General features: G+C 34.2%; 1 protein-coding gene across 3 annotated transcripts in view; it reads right to left on the bottom strand.

Moving 5' to 3' along the window:
- Positions 1-93: 93 nt before the first annotated feature.
- Positions 94-22,447, bottom strand: part of LOC123005570 (gamma-sarcoglycan) — a 69,010-nt gene continuing 46,656 nt past the window's right edge. The window contains exons 1-6 of one of the 3 annotated variants that reach the window (XM_044399369.1): positions 15,754-15,907; positions 13,296-13,345; positions 5,202-5,412; positions 2,810-2,999; positions 2,559-2,751; positions 94-584 (exon numbers count right to left, since the gene is read on the bottom strand). In XM_044399369.1, the coding sequence (XP_044255304.1) occupies positions 281-584; positions 2,559-2,751; positions 2,810-2,999; positions 5,202-5,411 (897 nt within the window). In that variant the 5' untranslated portion in view covers position 5,412; positions 13,296-13,345; positions 15,754-15,907 and the 3' untranslated portion in view covers positions 94-280. Of the gene's footprint in view, positions 585-2,558; positions 2,752-2,809; positions 3,000-5,201; positions 5,413-13,295; positions 13,346-15,585; positions 15,645-15,753; positions 15,908-22,447 lie in introns of those variants that run through there. The other 2 variants (XM_044399370.1, XM_044399368.1) reach the window with 2 other exon arrangements.

Genomic DNA, 22,447 nt, shown 5'->3' with positions numbered 1-22,447 from the left:
GTGTTGATGCCCTGTCATTTTTATTAAAAGCCGTCCTCTTGTTTCGAAATAATGAGCGCGTTGCATGTCGTCTATTTCGTTTAAAAACACACATTACAAACAGAAATAATTTATTATTTTCTAAACATGTCACATTAGGCTCGATCTAGCTGTAAATAAATAGAAAACTTAACCGAATCGTCCTATATCCAGTTCCAGATCTTATTCATATACAAAATATGTACAATATAAACAATTTGGCGCATTTTATACAGTCTATGTACACGGTGTGTCGGTCCGATTACCGACAGATTCTGTCGTCTTCCTCTGCGGCACAATGCAGATGAGATGGGACTAGAAATAAGCGGCCGTTGTTGCACACACACACTTGGAAAATTTGGTTTTTGTTGGAGGCAGACTTGGAGGTGGGGATGGCGGTGGGCAACATCGGCATAAGGATCGAACTGGCGTCCAAATGGATGGATCCCACCTCCGATTTGAACGAGATGTCGTTTAAAGAGACGATTTTCATTTTGCCGCCACGAGACTCGATGTGCACACCCTGAGGGCCGTGGATTTCCAACGAACGGGTTGGGGACTCCAGGCTGGACAGAGAAAGACAATTACAAGAAAAAAGGACAAGATTTGATTGAAATATTGATCACAATGAAACCTGTTTTCTCTTTTTTTTAATTAAAAAAGTACACGAGGCAGTCAAATTGTTTAAACAAAATTAAAGCTTAAATTAAACATTACCATTAATTTAATTTAAAAAGTAACAAGCTAGTAACAATAAAACGTTTTTTAAAGCTAATGGCGTTTGGGATTTTATTTTGTTTAAAGATGTCTTTAATTAATTATTATGTTATTAAAAATATACAAAGTGTTCCGCGAGTTTTTTTTTTGAAGCAACCAACATTACATTTCATAGATAACGTATTTTGTTTTAATGAGTTAAACATAGTAATCGTATTTTTATTTTTGACAAATTTTTATCAGTCAAAGTGACTACACACACCAGTTTTAGAAAGTCCGTCTATTTGGATATCACGCTGAATAGAAACGTGCAGTCTGCGAAGCGTTTTTCAAACATTCTTTTTAAATGAGAATTTTGTTGGTTTTTTCGGCAAAAGTTTTGTAATTTTCACCAAATTTTCCAAGGTATGAGTTTTTATAAATTAAAGTTGAAGTGTTGTGTTTGGTCACTATGTTGAATTTATTAAAACTAAATATTTTAATATCCACGTTATCTTTGAAATGTAATGTTGGTTGCTTCCAAAATTTTTTCAGGCTCATTATTACTCGTGGGACAGCCTGTAAATAATCATTGTTGAAGTCGACGATTTGTCGTTCTATAATAAAACACATAAAGCATTTTTTATAGTATTTTAGTTCAAGTAAAGGCAGCACTATTACTAAATATTTTTTAAGTCGTCATTTATTTTCTACTCAACGATATTAAGCATTTAAATATAAAGCTTTTTAGTTATGCGTTTTTTAGTTTTCAGGTTTTAGTAACAATCTTAATAGTTATTTATGTTGGGAATAAATGAAATGTACAGTATATTATTTATACGTATTTTTGATCAATCAATGAATGAATGTCCAGTAAAACTAATTATTAATTTAATATTCACACATTTAATTTTCAAAAAAAAAAACGGAATGTCGCAGTGCGTTCAAAAACAAAATCGTGCTATCAGGAGCAGTGCAAAAAGTGGCGTACCTACGCTTATTAGCCTGATTACCATTTGCGCACAGTTTTCAGCCCTTGCAAACAACATGAAAAACGTAATTTTCCTAAAAGTTCAAATCCTAGGTGGTAATTTCTTGTTGACAAATCTGTACAATAAAAATTCTGTGCGTGCTTTACTTGACATTTATTATTTTTACTGTGCAAAATATTATATTATACTGATCATTTTTAATTTTTTACTGTGCAAAAATTATTACTGATCGCTTTATTTTACTCATTTTAAATTACTCTTACGTGATATGGTCATCGTTCAAAAATTAATTACGCTTGTAAATACTAGCTTAAAAATGATATACTATGTAAGTATTTTTATGTATGTAGATACTAAAAATTCACAGAATTTAAAAAATTGCAATCCTATTAACGCTATATTATTTAGAGTGCTAACAAGCGTATTTATTAAAATATGTTTGCGGGACGTGCCGTGTCTATGTCCGCCGGTTTTAACTCTGTGTAAAATTTAAAAACTTTTAAATGTATTTAGTTGTCAACGTAAATTCACTTCATTTTTATCACCCGTCGGACTTGGTCAAAAATTAATCCTAGATGTAGCCAAGTCTCAAAGAAATCTATTTGTCAGTTGAAATCCGTTTTTAATTAAACTTGATGTCAAATAAATGAGTAATATTTTGAACTGTGGCGTTCCGCCTTTCCGTCCCGTGTAACAGATTGTATCATTCGCCGTAAAATTTCTAAGAAAACCAAATTAATATGCACGGGAGTTTGAGTGAGCAGATGGCGTCTTAATTATTAGTTATAGCGTCGAGGATATCATAAAAGTTAACCAGAAGAGAAGCTCCCTGCCTCATAAAAGTTAACCAACCGCAAGTCGTTGCCGGGCTCGGCCCGCACCAGCGTCGTCTGCACCGAACCGCTGAAAGAGGCGCCCCCTTCGCCCGTCACCCTCAGACTTTCCGCCCCCACGACCACTTCGCGAGGGTCCGCCGAAAAAAGCACCATTCCTCGATCGTCCATCACTTTGAAGGTGCTCGTCAGGCACTCGAAGCGGTCGTCTCCTGCAACAAAAACATCCCTTATTAAAAAAAGTACCACAGAAATTACATCAAAATGTACCTAGAAAAATCATATTGCTAATCAGGCCGTTCTTGCTCCGCGATGCCAGCGTCAGGTTTCTACTCGACTCGACAATTATCGGCTGTCCGGTCCTGGATTTGATGCTGCTGGCTATCAGAGTGTCCAAGACGAACGCTTTGCCTTCGAGTCGTAATCCTCCGCTTACGATTTTGAGTTGACCCATGCCTTCCTGAAATAGCATTACAAGCAATTAAATTATGTCAGACGGGCGCATCCACCATATTCGTGCTAATAGAGTTCGAGGCAAGTTTGGCGAGTTCTCTCCCAGGTCAAGACTTGACTTATTCGCCGAATCAAATTGCAATTTACCAAACATTTTTACGTTTTATATGAAAAGTGTCAGCTTTCTTCCGCTAAACGATGAATAGATGAATTGAATGATATTCGATGCTGCAAATATTGGAATTCTGATTCTATTATCCCGACTTCAAAGGATGCGACGCCGGTAGTTTATTATTCATAATCTGATTACGAGTCAGCGACACCACATTCTTTGCAGTAATAACACAAAACATAAGTTCTATAAAATATATTCTTGCCGGTTTTAAAGTCAACCCTTTTAGGTGTCAATACTTTAAAAATCGGAAAAACATATTTAAGTTTTGAAGTGTTGAAAATAGTATTTTTTGGGGAGGTTGAAATCTTAAACTTTTTTTTAAATGACTGTATGTACGTTTTATTAGTAATAGATGTGCATTTTTCTCTAAAGTAAGCAGCTGCTTTTTATAGACAATAAAAATCACTTTCTAAAATGATTATTTTATTTTATTCAATTAACTATATTACACCACAATAATTTACGCGACTTTTTGGCCGTCTTATGGTTTAGATTGTAAATAGCTTTATACTGGCATTCTTTGACTCAGATCTAAAACGAAAAGTAAGAAAATGTGAAAATATTGTATGAAAAAAATGTTCTGAAACTCTGGATATTTATGTTTTTTTCTCGCGAATTTTCTTGATGCAAACCTCTTAGATTACTGTATTTGTAGTACCTATCTATAATAAAGACTTGAGTGTCGATTGAAATAAAAATTATGCGAAATAATCGCATATTATGTTATTACTTATTAGGAATAAAGTGATAGTTTATGTAATGGTAAAAGTAAAAACGTTTAAGCACTTACTCTATAGCTGAGAGGTAAAACTTTTACTTGTGATAGTTAGACATAAAAGTGGTCACTTTTGTGACGTTTGCGGACAAATAAAAATATGCTACTTTTTCTTTATTTGGCAAACCCTATAGTAAGTCATATTCAACATATTCTTTATTCAATATATTTAATTTATTTATGTTAAAAAACTAATATAAAATTTATTACAAAAGCCATCAGAAAAAGGGGTCATAAAACTCTATAAATATGTTGTTATGACTTTAATATTATAAAGGGTATTTTCAATTAAAATAGCTTCAATTCTTTTGGTAGATTATACTTTAATATCAATTTTTTTTTTTATTTCTTTGGGTAAAATGTTGTAGAATTTAATTGTGGTGCCTAGTTGCCATTTGGGTTCTCTTTAAAAAAAAATCAGCAAGAAAATTTGAAACCGGGTTTATAACGGACCGTTTCGGTGTCAGCTTCCAATTTCATGCTTTTGTTATAATGTTTTTAGAAACTCTTATTCGTATTCATTGTTGTGTTTGGTGTAGCATCTTGTGATTAAAGCTCCTATTCAATTTTCGAATCGTGGTAATATGCAAATTGAAATGTCGTGAGGATTTACCGGTCTAAGTTCGTGCTCCGCTTTGTGTTCCGTCCAATTTTTTTTCATTATAATTTTATTTCGATAGATTTGATCTCGTTAGCACAGCATTAATTAAAATCGCACACAATAACCCGGAGCACTTATCTTTTATAAAAAGCTATTTTTTGCCAGCTCGATTGTGGAAAAACCAACAAGTAAACGAATAACATTATATTCCGTATCAAAGAGAATCCGAAACAACTGTTGCATCTCAATTAAAGAAGTTTTAATTACGAAAATTTAAAAAGCCAGGGACTTTATGTTTTATATTTAACATCCTTATCTCGAGACCTCAGGACATAATTACCAAGTGGAATTTTACTGAAGATTTCAAGAACTCATTATCGCCAGCATTTTATGCTCAACTAAGGAAAAAGATTTTTTTAAATCATTTCTAGGACCGGAAACGTGTTCTCGTTACGGAACACTTGCTAGATTTTAAGGGTTTGAGCATCTCATGAAATAAAGCCAGTCAAAGAGCACGGTACACTAACAGCAAAATTTGAACAAACAATAAAATTAAGTTTTCTTGAAAATATATGTTTAATTTGAGAGAAATTATTTTTTGGAAATAAAAATGTAAATTTTGTGTAATTAGAAAAGAGTTAGCTTTTAATGGACTTACCGATGAGAATTCCATAACTTTGAGGACCCACAGCGTGAGCGCTAAATTGACAATCACCATCACGAGCAGCACAAGGATGAGGATATAAAGACATCGCTTCCTCCATCCATAAATTCCAATTCTGAAGTTATATCTGGCTCGGAAGCCGTCGTTGGGGTCCGAAGGATGTCCCCCCGCGTCGGGTTGTGACGCCGCTTCACTTGTCTTCATTCTGGAAAACCAGTTAAAGTGTCAACGATGACCGAATTTATTGCTGCACCACGTGCATTATTAAGAAAACAATAACATGCAGAATGACGCCGTCAGGAATATGATGCGGCGGTGCCCCATGACTATCTGTCTTCCTCGGGGAAAATGGGGTATTAATCATGCTGTCTCTGTCGCCTCGACTCGGTTACTCGACTCCACCGGGAAATGCCAAATTTACCATCTCGCACCGGCGATATTTCAAAGTCCGAAACACTTTCGCACGGAGACGCGCTCACCTAGCCGGGGCTATGGAAATAAAAGGGCTCGAAACGAATATTTATCGTAGCAGGGGGTACATGTCAGATTTTTTACTAAATTTGGCAACAGCAAACAAATAAACTTAAATTTAATGTTATAATAAAAGTTTGGTGTGTCGGGTTAAATTGTGTTTGTGTTCATTATTCCAAGAGAATCCACCAAGAAGTAGTTGTTAAATTTCCAGTTTCCAAGAAAATTAAATTTGTCACAAACTGGATGGACTGTTAGTTAAAAACTGCCGCAACGGCGAAAAAAGTGATGTGTTCTAATGTGTTTTTGGAGAAACTATGATGCAATATTTGACAAGCGTAGCGAGTGATTTTATGAACATATTGTTAACATGGAAAGGAGGTGATGTGTATGTAGCTATCAATGAAGTGGAGGGAGTAACTCCCTCCAATTCATTGGTAGCTATAGATACAGATGTCCCGAAGAACTTTTTAAAAGTTTTTCAAGCATAAGCTAAGAATTTTAACAAACTACATTTTGTTTATCTTTTTGATTAAAAAGAAAATGTAGTATACCCATTGGCGCCGCAGAAATTATTATCAGGGGGGGGCCAAAAAAGTCGCAATCAATTGTAACACTTTCATTCGTCTGTTTTCATATGATTCAGTTCGTGATAATAATGTAAATAGTATAGTTTCTTCTTTCGTTTATGAAAATTTAAGTTGGAATGAGTTTGTAAAAAATCAAAAAAATATTTTTTTATATAAAATATCTATCGTCCCGGGGAAGGCAACTTAGACAAATTGTTTAGAAAATTATACGGGTGATTAAAAAATGTCGGACTAACTCTCGAATGATGATAGAACACTTTCATCTAAGCACAAAAATGAATTCAGATTTTTGTTTCAAGCTTTTTAAAAAAAAAACAGAACTTTCAATTTTCATATTATCGTGTAAGCATATTAGTTTTTTTTGTTTCCGATGTTGGATTTAATTTATTGTTGAATTTGCTAGTTTGTTAATAGTTATTTACAATAGAGTAAAGTTGGATTTTGCAACGCAAAGTACGCAAAACAGTAGATTGCAAATCAAAGAATCTTTAGTGTCAAGTATTATATTAGAATTTGAATTTTAAAAGAGAATGCTTAAGTTTTTTAGAATTCTATTCATTCTGGCGCTAGTAATTTATTTTATTTAATCCTCTATGTTAAAATTGAATTTTATCTACTCTTTTCTTTATGTTAAAATAAAATTTTATTGTCTAGATAATAAAAAATACATCCATTGTTATACAGGATGCGCCAAAACTCGCGCCCCAGAGAAAAATGTCTTATAAGGTAAGATACCAGGAACATGGAAAAAATGTTAAAAAAAAAATTATCTACAAAAATTTTGAAGTTATGAGGGTTTAAAGTTTGCATTTTAATTCTATTTATTTCTGTTGGAATGTTGGAAAATAATTTTTCAATTTTTTTTGCTATAGGCTATTAAAAGAGGAAACAAGGAAGCTATATCCTAAATTGTAACTCTTTTCAATGTTATTTGTGTCTTTTATTGGCAAAATTTTTGTCCCTTTACTAAATAATTGTAAAAAAAAACATATACAAGATGATCAGTATCATTAAATAGATATAAAAAAATGTCAAATGTCAAAAAATAAATATGTTAAAATATTTTGACATATAATTTTTTAAACATTTTTTCATGTTCCTAGTATCTTACCTTACTTGAAAATTTTCTCTGGGGCGCGAGTTCTGGCGCACCTGTATATCTGCGGTTGTTAGTTGCTAACGATCTTTGACATTAGATTTCATTGTTGAATTTTACTTTCACATTTATAAATATAGACCAAATTGACTACAAAATTAGTGAAGATTGAATAAAATGTTATATTGTACCACACGATAAAATTTTCATTATATTTTCGAGCATATTAGCTTAATATTATTAATATTAGCTAAATTGCTCCCAAAGATAAAATTCAATTTTATCGTCTTGTATAATAAATAACTATTTTAATGGTATCTAACAGCCCAGAGTCAACCGCAATTTCTACCGCAGTGTTGACAGATAGATAATTTTCAATTCAGGAGACTAAAAATATCTATATTTAGTTCTAACTAATTCGCAATTAGTAGTTAAACCTCACTTTTATCAAAGCATTCTAATTTTATTGCTTAATTTACTTATCAAATCAAGACACAAATTCATAAACACTAGTATTATTATTATTAAAATAAATATAAATTCTTAGTTCACGACGTTATCTAAAAAGTCTATGGGTTTTTGTTTCTAAATTAAAGTAAAACAGAAACTGTTAAACGATGGTCAAGACTCTATCATCTTTCAGCGGTTTGGAGGAAAATTAAGAGCGAATAGTTTGTTTATTTTCTCAATGATATGAAACAGCGTATGTTGTCTGGAAGCTACAATGAACGAGTGTTAGCCGTCAGTCAAGCTAATAATAACTAATAGATTCTGACGTGTATTCATTAGCGACGTGGAAGTTGCGAGACTCCGGACAAGTTGTAAACAGCTCATCCGTATCTGCGCCATCCCTGTCTTTGTGCTCTTGGTTGCCTACACTCGCGGTCATCCCCCCGCAGTTGATTTACGCCGCTTGTTCATTTTTCGCTCGCGATCCGGTCCAAACTTATAAATCCCCTTGAAGTTCCTCCGGATAATTTAGTGTCTATTTTATAACATCATTACGGTGCTACGTTCCGTGAACGTGATAAAGCAGAGGAATTTATCGCAGGTTAAGTGAAATATGAGCGGGATGGGGGTCCTAGGTCCGGACACTTGACACGGGACTAATAGTGGGTACACACGGCCTGTTTGTCACACCGCCCCCTGTCAGCAGGGATCAGCGTCCCGAAAAATTACGTACTCGGCGCCAGCCACAGGTGGCCCCCGAAGGTCAATATTTAACCGGCGCGGCGGTCGACGTCGCTTCGACCACTCGGGGGAAATCTAACGATCACGACGATGCCCTTTTGCATTTTTGACGCTTTTCAAACAGGAACCAATTAGAACGCCGGACGAGAGACGCGGACTGCTAAAGGCCGGAAGGAAACACCTAGACCGACAAGCCAAAACGGCGAAATCCAGGAAGCAAGTGTCACACGAGTAATTATACACAAACGAGGGTCGGCGGCTAATGGCAGGTCAAAAAGTTGCTAATTCTCAGCGGGGAGGCTGGCCTTACATTAAGTGTCTACTAGAATAGTCTCATCAAAATATTTTTTCAAAAATATCTTTACACTTTTTAGTCATTTTTGACTTTATTTATTTTAAAGTTGTTATGTTGCTTTTTTTTCGTCCCAACTAATGAAACTTTCGGATCTAATGTCTCTGTCGTAGTCATTGGGCGTAATGCGTCATTCCGCGGAAAGCCTAGTCTTTGGCCGTACTGCCGGCAGAAGCTGTAATCAAATGAATATTCCTTTGTTTGACTGAAATTTTACGTCATTTCAGGGATTGCCCACTTAATTTTAGTCAAACAAAGTAACCGGTTAAACCAGTACATGTTACCGCGTTTGACGGAAGTGTAGGTATTTAGTCATTTGTTGAAATGAAAAGTCTTGAAATGTTTGAAACTTTCTGTAGAAATGTAAATTTTTGGTAGAAGAAAAGAAAAGCCAAAAAAACTAGATATATTTATTGTTGTAWATTAACATATTATATGAAGAACAAAGATGCAAAAAACCGTYGAATTATGAAGAAATGAASGAGGTAAAAGACTTCTAACCTCAAAYTAKACCTTTATTTCAGTTGTARATATTTTAGGCTGCAAAAGATATTTTACTTGCCAATTTACCTGAATGCAGAAAATATATTTTTATCTGTTGTTTAGGTCATGACCTTAACGTTTTTTGTATGATTTTATTATATTATATGTTTACATTATTTCAAATAAACGGAACAAATATTTTGCTACAATAAAAATATTTAGTTTTTTTGGCTTTTCTTTTCTTCTACCTAAAATTTACATTTCTACAGCAAGTTTCCAACATTTCAAGACTTTTCAACAAATGACTAAATACACTTCCGTCAAACGCTGTAATATGTAATGGTTTAACCGGTTACTTTAATTGACGAGAATTAAGTGGGCAATCCCGGCAATGACGTAAAATTTCAGTCAAACGAATGAATATTCATTTGATTACAGCTTCTGCCGGCAGTACGGCCAATGACTAGGCTTTCCGCGGAATGACGCATTACGCCGAATGACTACGACATCTCTATTATTTGCCAATAGATTCTAACGAAATTTAAACTGTAGACTATTTAGTAGGTAGGGATTAATGTTAAATAACCCTAGTCCTTAAAATGTATTTTAACATGCATTTTAAAAATGCTAAATTACTTAAAATGTTAATCGCCAATAAAAAGTACCATAAGCAAAAATCTTGAAAGAGGTCCCGCTTACAAGAAAAAAGGATAAAATAACATGGGCGGTTATTAAAAAAAAAACGATATTACAGAATTTTAATCATACCTGACTGTCAGGCTACAATGACATTGTTATTGTTTCTCTAACTTCAAAAAGTTAATAACGTAATTTTGGAAATGAATTGATCAGTACAACAAAAAATGCTCTAAAATTTCTAAAGGTGCTAACTTAATTTACCACAGAGGTTTTCAGGGATGGTACAAAATGTTACTTGGAGAGTTAACTTAGATATATTTTTTTAAATTAGGTAATAGTCCATTACAAGCGAGGTGGTAAATATGACATTACCCCGAGTGCTTACGGATACGATCGAGAGGCGCCAGAAATCGGATAAAACATAGAGGGTAATGCCATTACCACCGTGGTTTGTATATGCAATTTTATTTACAATTACATTATTTTCAGTAAAAAATTTGAGTAAAATAATATTCTAACAAAGTTAAGGTTCAAACGTGGTAGGCCATCCAAATTGCGTTTGATTTTTGACATTTCAGAAATGTCAAAGAAAATATTGAAATAATGTGTGAATCTGATTTAAAATTGTTGAAATGGAGCAGTGTAGTACCCCCAGAAGTAAGAGAAACTGCTACAGAAGCAATTGGATACTAATTTAGCAAAATATTATGCGTAATTTGACAAAAGAAGTAATATATATTATTATTCCTCATGTGATTTAATAATATGTTTCCCAACCTTTAAAAGGTTAGTAATCGGCATATTACATTAGTGATTGTGAATAGAAATTTTAACAACATAATCGACGTAATTTTAATTTTATTAATACTTTGTCTCTCTGTCTATAAAATTGTTTTTTTAATTTTTTTAGATAAAAACGGTTTATACATTTTTGTGGTTGATTTTGTATTTTATTTTGCTGATTTTCAAGTTCTATTTTAGGCACTGTGTTTTATAAGTTTTATTTGGTGAAAAATGTGTGATGTTTTCAGACACCTTTGTGCATGTATATGAAACTCTAAAATATTTAATTTTTATTTGTTTCTTGTTAAAAAGCTAGAATGGCGAGACGTGTGCAATTCGCGTTTGGCCTTTGGATCATTCCATTCCCTAAATTAAATTAAACGTCGAGTTCGTCGTCTATTGAATTAAAAACAAACTAGCAACTGCTTTCCGACAACATATTCCGAATAATTCCAATCAGCCTTTTGTAATCGCGCAAATATTGTTTGAAATAACACAAAACATCGACGCAAATCAATCGTTTTAAACCAATAACAAATTCATTATCCAGGCCGTGCAAATTTATTTTATTGGTGTTGCTCGAAGCCGCTTGTCTGAATTTTTTATAAGGTCTTTCGCCGCACATTCAATAATGTCATTTCTGTTTTTCTTCGTTTCGATTTCTTAACTCAGCATGTATGTCCACGTTAATTTAATAAAATCCAAAGGAATTTTTAAATTTGCAACCGCAAAGTGGCTTTCGTCTCACGAACTCATTAAAAATTCGTTCGTTCGGTTCGAGGTCCGGCAAATTTAAATAACTCTAAGTAAATACGGAGGGATGCCGCACTTACGAACATGTTTACAAGAGGGATTACACAACGTTTCGGACAAATGAAACTGATGGAGTTGCGGTCGGTTTCGTTTGCTCAAATCGGACGAGGAAATTACTACTGAATTTGTAGCAAAAGTGGCTGCGGTCTCGTTCACTAACACAGCTGACGATTTTGCGAATTTAAGAAGATTTACTTTAGTTTTTCTCTCTAACAGAAATTTGCAAATTACGAGACGTTCACGATTATTACTTCGCAATTAAGTGAGCCGAATTCAATTGAATTAATTTGTTTCGTCTTGGTGGTTCTTTATGTATGTACTTAGTGATTCTCTCGTGTACCAGGAAAATAAAATTGGAAATAATTTGCTGAATTATAAATAGACTACGAGGCACTTTGGAAGACTATTCAGAGACAAAAAAACTTTTGTAGGTTTACAAGTCGACGGATGAAAAATACATTATGTACCGATTACCAGAAGAAACTGTAAGTAAGTAAAAAATACAATTATAATTTTTATTTTATTTGTGTATATATTTATTTTTGAGATTAAATTATGATTAACATACAATTTGTGTTTCTATTTCCCATCATACACCAGTAATTAACATTCCAACCTATTACTTTTTCTAAACAAAAAGAGAAGAGAAGAAACCATAAAAATTTTCAAAAATTGGAAAAATTTAAATAGATTTTGAAGAAAAAATAATTAAAAAACAATGCTATTCAAGATTCTTTTGAAAATTATAAATATTTTTGATTGTATCTAAAGATAGGATTTCCTTTTCTTTTCTTTTCTGCATCATCTTCACCTTGTCGCTTTAATCCGTCATTGGTTTGATTATGACCGTCGCTGTCATAATCCGGCATTTAATTGCTGCCGCTCCAAGACGAGTAATCTACGCGATTACGACCTCTCTTTGCTCCGCCGCCCCCACGCGTGCCGAAAGCAAATCAAGCCAAAACTGTAGGTGTCGACGGGGGCGGCAGCTCGCGGGGGGCCGTTGCCATTACGGAAACTGTGTAAAACAACCACTTTACATCCATCGGATACTCCGCACAGACACGAACATGAATATTTCAGTGTAATAGCTCTCACTTCGAATGGCATTTTTCTCCTTTTGTAAATATTGATTCGCAAATACTCGCCGAGGCATGTCTCCGCTTTAATCCCTGCTCCGAGAGCTTGTTTTTCCTTTTGTCGCCGCCAACATACACGGAAATGACACCAGTGGCGACTAACAACGTCGAGGTTGGGATAATGTTTTGATGGCCGCTAAACACTGCTTGCCTTTTTCGAATAAGATTTTTAATTTGGGATTTTTTCCAAGCACCTCGAGCGTCTTTAATTTCCTGATATTACTTTTTGAAATATTACTTATTTTAAAGGATCGGTTCTTTCGATTCCCATCAGACTTGTCAAAAGGCATTATTTGTTTGTTCTTTGTATTTAGAACTTTGGGTCTTATTTCTCTCGGGAAATGTGCCCTCAAAAATGTAGCAAAAAAAGAAAAAGAGCTCTTTTCTCATCTCCAAAAGCCCCCGGTCCCAATTTAATAAAACCGCAACTCGCACACAATAAATAAATAAATCTACCATCAAACACACCCCCACCAATCAACCCTTCGACCTCTCTCATCGACGTGACAGCGATTTTTATTTTCCACTCACCTAGCGCCGGTATCTGTGTTATTATTGGAATTTCTGTGATTGCTCCGTGTCTGAAACAAACAAATGGTTATTGACAATAATAGAGAAAACGAAATTTACTCCTCAATTAGCACGATGACAACGGTCATGACAACTTTGGGAGGTTTTTTCGGTATTATACGAGCATGACAGCTGTCATCATGATCAAAAATTCAATTTGTTTTGATGCAATAAAAATTTAACTAAAGGATTACAGCGACGAAGGTAACGCAACGATTTAATTAATTTTCGATGATTTACGACGAAAATTTTTATTCTAATAAAATATAAAATATTTCTGCTTTGTCTTATATCGATTGCACTATACCTACCTAATATAAATTAAAAATATTACAAGCGGCTTTTAGCACAAATCGGATAACTAAAAAGTACTTGAAAGTCGGCAAAGTGTATTCTCAACTTTGAAGCATTAGAAGCTCGTAAAGCGAATCGCTGATTTTTTCCATTGATTTTATTTTTAATTTACTGACTTTGTTTAAGAACAACCTCCAGCCATTGTTTAAAAAATATATTCAACTTTAAAAACTTTTTTTAATTCTTTCTGTAAAGCTTATTTCGAAACACTTTTCTTGTCGAATGTATTTTGGTGTCACCCTTGTTAGTCTCACACGTTTGTTTGTTTTCCTTCGTGCGTAATATTATTTTTTGTTTACTTTCATTTTTGATTTCGTATTCGAGAGATTCGAGGTCTTAAATCTGATCAAGTCCTAGTGTGAGAAAATAGCCGCGCCGTAAAAACTTTTCTCTGTTTGGTGAAATCGGCTTGCTTTTCGCATTTGCACATTCCCAAGTCCTTTATTTTTAGTTCGATGTTTAATCAAGGCAACACTTTGTATACTCCAGTCTCCGTTTGTTTTCCTTGGCCTCGATGCCACCGATCGATTAAATAATTATTTAACCAAAGCGCGCGGGTAGACGCAAAAAAAGTCCACCAAAAAATTGCCCCGAGAAGCAAACCTGCGACCGTCATAATATAATATGAAACACTTCCAAATTGGCCATTAACGGTCATTGTGTTGTCTATACCGTCAAGGGTGTAGGTACATACGTTACAATTACTGTTGCCAACGTCAGTTTGAAATTTAAATTGAGCATTTATATTGTACCTTTGTTTTTGTGCGGCTTTTTGCGCACATATCTGTTTTAAAATTAAACGTTTCCACGTTCCCGCCCCTGGGAAGTCGCTGTGTTGTTTGACAAAACCTTTGTCGGTTAATTGCGTTTGGTTTTGAATTTATATCGACTTTTTCGTGCTCGTTCTTTTGATAAACCTCATTAGTATACCTAAAACAATACTGCTAACTCTCTTGTCTTAAGAATGCTCGAGAAGGCCGCAAACGACTCATCTCAACTAATTTGGGCACTCCTCATCTGTGTTGTCTTTAGCACAACGCAAATACTATACGCTGTATTTCGACAAGAGGTGTTAATACAGCTTCTTAACACGATCAGAAATAATAACAGCTTCGTTTAGGATGTTTTTCTAAAATGTACGATGGCTTGTTTCAAAATTCTTTGGTTGAATGGACTATAAAGTTTACAGCACGGCAAGGGATAATAAAGGGAACTATCGTATGAAGCTTGTTGTGCCCGTTTATGAAGCTTATTGCAATTCCTCGGAATTAAAGTTCATAATTGTTGGATATAATGCACTACATAAAGCGAAAATGAGAGATTTTCTAATTACTAACAACAAAAATTTTACTTTCGTCAGATGACCAAATTTTGTTTTATCTCAATAAAAATGAAATTAGGGCAAGACATTAATTTTACTACCTTTATAATTCTCGTAAAACTTTTCGAATTTTAATAAAATTTTAATACTATCGCACAATCTTTTTATTTAATGAAAAATTATTATTAGGTACAACTTCCCTATTTCCCTATCTCCACAACAATTCTTTTTTTTATAATAAACTTCGACATTTTTACATTGGTTCAAAAATTGTGTTTCTGATTCCAAAACTCTTCTTGCGATAGTAGAGCTTTATTTTAAAGCCCCCACTATTTCATAGTTTACCTTTTTGCACGAAAAATTGTTTAGCATATTTCATCGATGAGAAAACACCAAATCCCTGAACCTTTCAAAATGCACACAAAATCAAAAATCCGGTAAACAAAATATACAGTGGCACGAAACAAAAACAAACAGTTAAAAATAGAAAACTGTATCCCAAGTGGAGGTCGCCACTTCACATCTAAATTCAAAACATGGCGTTTTTTCACGCGAACTTAATTAATCTCTACATACCGAAACTTAATCAACGAGGTTGAGCTAATGACACAAAATTAAAAAAATCGTCACGTGTGTGTCTGTCTCATCGATCGTGAAAATTCCACCATAAAAGCGAGAAGAGGCTCGTAAAATGGAAAAATAAACAGAAATATGAGTCGGAATGTATAAAATTGGACCACTTACAGTCTATAAATATCCGGAAGCAGACAGACATTGCATCGTTGAGATTTTCACCGTGTGTTTATGAAAAGATATGTTACACCCACGAAACAATTGCGAAACAACTGACTTTCGTTTAAAAAAAAATCGAAAGTTAAAGAAACGAAATGTAGAACGGTTGGAGTACAACTCGTGGATTTTTCGCCGAAACTTAGATATAAATAATTTTCAGGAGAGAAGGGATTCCTGATGGAGGGGTCAAAAAATTATGGGAATAGCTTTAGGGCACAAGCCAAACTTATTTTTTTTTAAAGCTTTAAAATATTAGAACATTAATAGTAATATTTAATAGTAAAGTGTGTCCAGTTTTCATGCCTTTTTTTTTTTCTTCAAACTTGTAGTGTTGTGAGCGACGAGCTAGGAAAGCGCTTTCAAAAATTTGATAAGTGTGTGCTTTTTTTGGTTTAGTGTTCTTAAAGTGTATGAGTTTGATTTTTTTGTAAACTTTTCTAATGAATTATTAACGCTTTTACAAATTAGACTATACACTTCAAATAAGTACTAGAGAAAAATACAAAATTTTGTTAATGATAATATTGCTTAAGCACTTAATATTCAGGTTCAATGTAGGTGTTTGAATTTTTCCGTCGATTGGGTTAATTAGTGGTCCGGAAGCGATCAGTCTGAGGTATCGTGTTTGCTTTCTTGTTTAAGTTCTTGGTCGAATTTGTAAGGGTTTTCCCGCAACAGGTGGTTCTCCCAGCTACTTTTTATACGACTCGAGTGTGTGCTTTTGGCATACGTTGTCGCATTTCGCGCGCTCCGATGAAAATCCTCGTCAAATTTTAGCGCCATTTTGGCTAATTAGATGTCGTGTGCCACCGCCTTATTGTCACATTATATGCGACGTTTGTATTGATTGCGATTGTTGGAGGGCCCAGGAATGCAGCAGGTATTATTTACTTGGCGTTTTTAATGCAGTAGCGAGAACAATTCCCCATCTATGCATACTAATTATAGAACAAAGGTAGAACAAGCTTTTGTACAACATTATTACATCAAACACGTATTGATCTAATTATCCTTGCCGTACCAACCGCTATAATAATGCATCGACTTTGTATTGGCCCGAAAAGTGCTTCAAAGGAACTAGACGAAAGGCGGACTTTGAACGAAAAAACGATAAGGAGGATCAATAATGAATGACTGATATAAGGCTATCGAGATACGGAATTTTACAATTAGGGAATAAGTGATTTTGTTGAAAGAGCTTTCGATATACCTAGTGTATTTTAACAGCCACTCCAAGAAATCAGAGTGAAACTTATTGGAATAACACTATTGCAATCCTAGTGTTATAAAGCTATAATTTCGAGGGCTTTTACTGAAATGAGATATCAAGTAGATATATTAAAAGCGCTGGATGACTATAGCAATAGCTATTAAGACTTGACTTGCTATATGTGAATAAATTTTTCTCATTTGATAAACTTTTTAATAAAGAAAAAATAATAACTGATTTTTTTCATCATAAGATACGCTTTGGGGCTTGTAATGTAATAATAATATAACATTTTAGTAAAAAAATAGAATAAATCAAAACATTTTTTCTTTCCTGAGATTATAAAACTACATATATTAATTGTTGTATGTAAAAAGTAGAAAAGATTTGGTTTCCTATCCATTTTAACATAAAGAATCGATTCTAATAAAGAGTTTTATTTTTGTTATAGATAAATTATTATACAATTAAGTTTCATTGTAAGTTAGAACAGTTTTTTTTTTAATTTTGTTCTTATATTATACCTAAGTAAAGTTGTAGTTAAAAAGTAAAAGTACAAAGGAACTGTAACAACAACACAGAATTTTTTATAAATTAGAGTCGTAAATAATCGCTATCTGTCAGCGCTGTAATCGTGGCGTGACGAGAGCGTTAATTATAGAGATTTTTAGCTCCCAATTGATAAACCGATTGTTACAATATTTTTTCATTTATCGTTTTTGATGGAATTATAAGAAATGTGTTTTATATAGAGAAATGTAGACTAAAACAACAAAGACGAATTGTTAATACGAATATAACTAATAAACTCTCTAAAATTGTAAAAAATACAATTTATTTTTCTTTAAGAAATTTTTCCTCAAATAAGTAGGTAGGTTGGTATTTTGTTGTTTTCTTTTTAAACTTGACTATAATACAAAATCAATTAAACAAATTGTCATTAACAACTTCTATCTTTTTATATTATTTCGAAAATTAATATTAACGTTTGATATCAACACAAAAAAATATGCTGGTGGAACAATAAAGGTAAGAAAAGAAGGATGGAAATTAAGTAATACAAATGAAATTTATTTTTATATTACAATTACAAAATTACAGTAGCACGTTGACAGTTTCATATTTTTTAAGTAATGTTCATCTAAATATTTAAGGATAGGGTTTGACAACGTACCTAGATAATGTTTGTTTACTTTGATTTTTCTTTTTTAACACAAAAAATCGTTTGCTATTAATAAATTGGAATGAAATTGCTGAAATAAATCTTCCCATAGTAGTAAAAAGTTAAGAAACCAAACAAAGATAAAATTTATGATACAGTAAAACATTTATTCTGTCTTCTTTCACTTTATTTTGTCGTCATTTGTTTATATTAAGTTTCCATTTTTACACACAAAATTCTCTTAAAAACCATTGTTTTTCAGCAAAACTATTCGCCCTTAAACCAATTGCTTTTGCTCGTATTGGCAATATTTATCCAAACGCTTCTTGTACTCGTATGTTTATGTTTATTTATCGCACCGCGTGTTGTAACAATGTGAAGTGTCCCCAGACGCCGTCCCTCCGTTTGCATCCACCTGCGTCCGTCAATTGGCTCCGATCCGACGTCAATCAGCCACAAATCGTGTCCCGATTTGTTCCGGTTTCACTTTACCAGCCGCAAGAAATCGGTTTAAGCTACTTGTTTATGCATTGTGCTCGAATCCGGTCACCAACAGCTTAGCGCTCGCTTCTTGTCCTACAATCCGGAGTTTTCCTAAGCTCCGTGTGTTCCTCTGATTCGATTATGTGCGAGCAAATGCAAACCGACTAGACCATTGTCTCCGTGTGTGGTGTGCGCACGCTTTATTTATTCAACTGCAGTTAAGCTGTGACGTTAAGCCGGCTCCGGATCCCTCCAAATAATGACAACGGACGTAAGCCTAATTTCGCGAACTGCTTGCAGCTGATTAAAATATTCCGGCTTTTTTCGTCTTACTAACGAATTCAATTGGACAAATATGCTAATCGTGCCAAGATGGTTTAAGCCCGGAGTAATCCGGAGAAAATGCGGTTTTTAATTTGCTTTCAGCGAAACGATAAGATCACGGTGTGTGCACATGCAATAGCTAACGTCATGTCTTCGACATTATTTCGATTCTCGTCTCGCTTTTCCGACGTTTCCTTTTGCAAAGCCATGATTTGTAAACTCTTCATTCCGATTATCTGCAACGTATTATGCTTCCAGTGATATTTAATGTCGCTCCGCGCTTTGTGCCTTTATGACAGCCACAACATTTGCATATCAGTTAAGCACCGGATGATGTATAGAGACCGTTTTCTCGCCGCTTGTCCTGACTCGATTTTAATCGACTCGAAATTGACCAATTTGGCGGCTCTTTTTCCACTTTGACACAATCCGATTCTAATAAACTGTTTGTTTGCCGATCCATATTTATAACGACGCTCATAAAAATTCAATATTCGATCGAGGGGACGCCCGGAATGCGAATCGTAACTCTGATGGGAGGTACACGTGGACGCGTCATCCTCTCTCCTGTTCAAAGTGGAAGAGAAAATTACAACAGAGGACCGGAGGGCGGAAGTTAGGAGTGCCGCTCTAGCCGCACTATTAACCAAATAACATTCTTTATCTAATTTTACACGACTAACACGTGGGAGTGTTCAAATTGGAGGCGGGAGATCGAGACATTATGCGTCATAATAAAGTAATAAATGCCTTCTGCATAATCACTCCAATCGCGCTTATCGTGATTTAGGCCACGAAGAAAACTGAAATAATAATAGCGAAGTGATTTATGGCTCACATGAAACTTAATCCAATTACAACGAAAAAGAACAAAGCATCAGGCACTAGTGCAGTTAAAAGAAACATAAACACAAAATAGGCATTTACATGTAGATTGTACTATTCTAAAATAAATGTTTTATTTAAAAATTGTTTTACATTTGTTATTTTAAATGAAAAAAAAACAAGTTAAAAGTTTTGACGAAGAAATTAGTACAGCTCATTTTTATTGCCACATATTGTTTATTTTCGTCTGTTTAAAAAATTATGGTTAATGTTTTTATGTTAGAATGTTTGACTTTGATTTTGATGTGTTGACTTGTGCTTTTTGAAAGCGTTCGTATCGAATATCTGAGGATAAACATCACTACACTTCTCATATCTAAAGACAGATTCAAGTAAGTATAATAGTGCTATGAACAAAAATCAGCTTCTCGTTATAGAAGTTTTAATAAATGTGGATGTGTATAAATAAAAAGCTACTTTATGGATGCAAGTTAGTTAAAATTTTTCTTTAAGATTAATTTTAAAATTGTTACCCTTTTGACTTTTTATTATTATTTACTTAATTGCTCTTTTCTCATTTACGTTTATATTGTATTTTCGTTATTTCTTTACAAAAAAAAAATTCTGCATTTGTTTGTATTAAGAAGAAGATTTTGCATTTCATGTTTAAAAACTTGCAAAAAGTTTGCTCATTTTTACGTATTTAATAGGAAATTCGGAGTTTTATGTCACGAATTTGGCGGATGCACCGGTCTAGCTGCTATCTAGAACCCTATTGTAATTAAAAACTTTACGAGTGTTCTGTGAGAGTGTCATAATTTCATTAAATACACTATCATCGTCTTCTTCATGTCAAGCGCTTAAAGTTGTTGGAATTAATAAAATAATGAAGCTCCATCTACCTGCAAAACTACGATGCGTCCCTTGCGACCCGTCTTTTTCTGTTATTAACCGCCTTCCTCCCCATATTTAAAATTTATCTCTCCGGAAATTCGCTAATCGGTTATCCCTCACCGGCCGTAAACAGGCGAACGCTTCGATTTACGAGCAGAGGATTCGACTAATCGTCGTCTTATTTACAGGAAAATGGAAACCGATGCGAGAAACAGGTGCGGCAAAATCAGTTCGAGATAATTCAGTGGCAATAATGCGGCCACGTTAATAAAGTGCTCGTGTCTTTAATCACGTTATCGTGACTTCATCCATCTACCGGTCTCTATTATTTCTACTTTATGTCCCGCGGCCCTCCCATTCCAATAACTGTCGTCCGGAGATTCCGCAGATTAAGTTATAGGCCAAGACCGGACGGTATTGGCTAATAACTTCGACTTTCGAGCCTAATCCCGCTTTTTTTCTCTGTTCTTTTGCAAACCTTAACTCCATTATAGCCACAGATAATCAGAGCTGTTAATCCCGGAGCTAACAGGAAAAGTTTTACGCTAGCGTGAAAAATTCACCAAATTGTTATAGCGCCGTAGTCATTTCGAGCGTTAAATGAATCTGTTACACTCATATAAACATGTTTTTACTACTTCCTCTCGACGCTCGGATATAAATCGAGTCCGTTACCAATTTACTGACAAAGCTTCGGCGTACATACATGATCGCTGCGGACGCGTTTGATGGGACAAATATCAATTAGTGGCATTGCAATTGAGCAAGATGAACAAGCTGCAGACTAAATCCTAATTAAATTACGATTTCACATATACTTTATTAATTAATTAGCGAGTTTGAGCCAACGCTAAAAGTCATACACATCAACAATACGAGTATTATTGTGATGGTGCATTATCATTGTAAAATTTAAATCAGTGTTTCATAATGTTAAGGTACAGGAATTAACTGACGAGAGCAACATGACATTCTAAAATTTGCAACAACTTAACAACTTTATTACAAAATTTAAATTGTATTGCTTGAACATGTTTTTGAGTAATTTTTTATACCTAGAGGCGATTTGGTAAATAAATTTCAATTTTCAGAAAATTGGTTATGATTTTTGTTATTCTAGAAAATAGGTTACAATTTCGTTGGTGTTAGTGTTTTCCTTTCATATTAGTATTCCAAGGTTGGTTGAGTGACTCTTGGCTTGCATGCGGAGTGTTGTAAGGGCTATAGTTCCATTAAAATGTGCCACAACAAGAGCAAAGTGCGGCCAATTTGTGCAGCAGTAACACGCATCCAAGAAATGTGCGAAGAAGAGAGGATTAAAGCAAGTGGGGTTATTTCGCTAATCGTCCAACATATAATATGTGGCCAAAAACTTCCGCACTGCGGCACTTTATCATGATTTCCTTCAATAAAAATTGCAATATTTCAAAAAAATAGTGTTTTGAATCGATAAGGCAGCGGTTTATATCAAAGTTTATCTAAGCAAAAGCCCATTGAAGTCATCTCGAGTGGCAAGTCTGTTTTCTTAATTCCCGAGAACAGTTCGACGTTCTCTTCTCCTTTTAACGTTGTATCTTTGAAGTTGAATTAGACATCAGACAATTTCACAGCGAAACTGCTGAACTAAATTAAGAAGAAAAACTTGGACGATCCTCATTAACGGTGATTTTCAATTCAGACTAATGTCTGCGGTTTCTCCCGGGCTGCCATATGTATGCAGATTGCTAAGGCCGTTTGTGCACTAAATT

Source organism: Tribolium madens, unplaced genomic scaffold, assembly GCF_015345945.1.
Source record: "Tribolium madens isolate multiple individuals breed KSU strain unplaced genomic scaffold, Tmad_KSU_1.1 Scaffold_20;HRSCAF=117;Tcas5.2_LG4, whole genome shotgun sequence".
Classification (NCBI taxonomy): domain Eukaryota; kingdom Metazoa; phylum Arthropoda; class Insecta; order Coleoptera; family Tenebrionidae; genus Tribolium; species Tribolium madens.
Note: the sequence above shows the minus strand (reverse complement) of the source record. Positions and strands in the feature narration are given on the sequence as shown.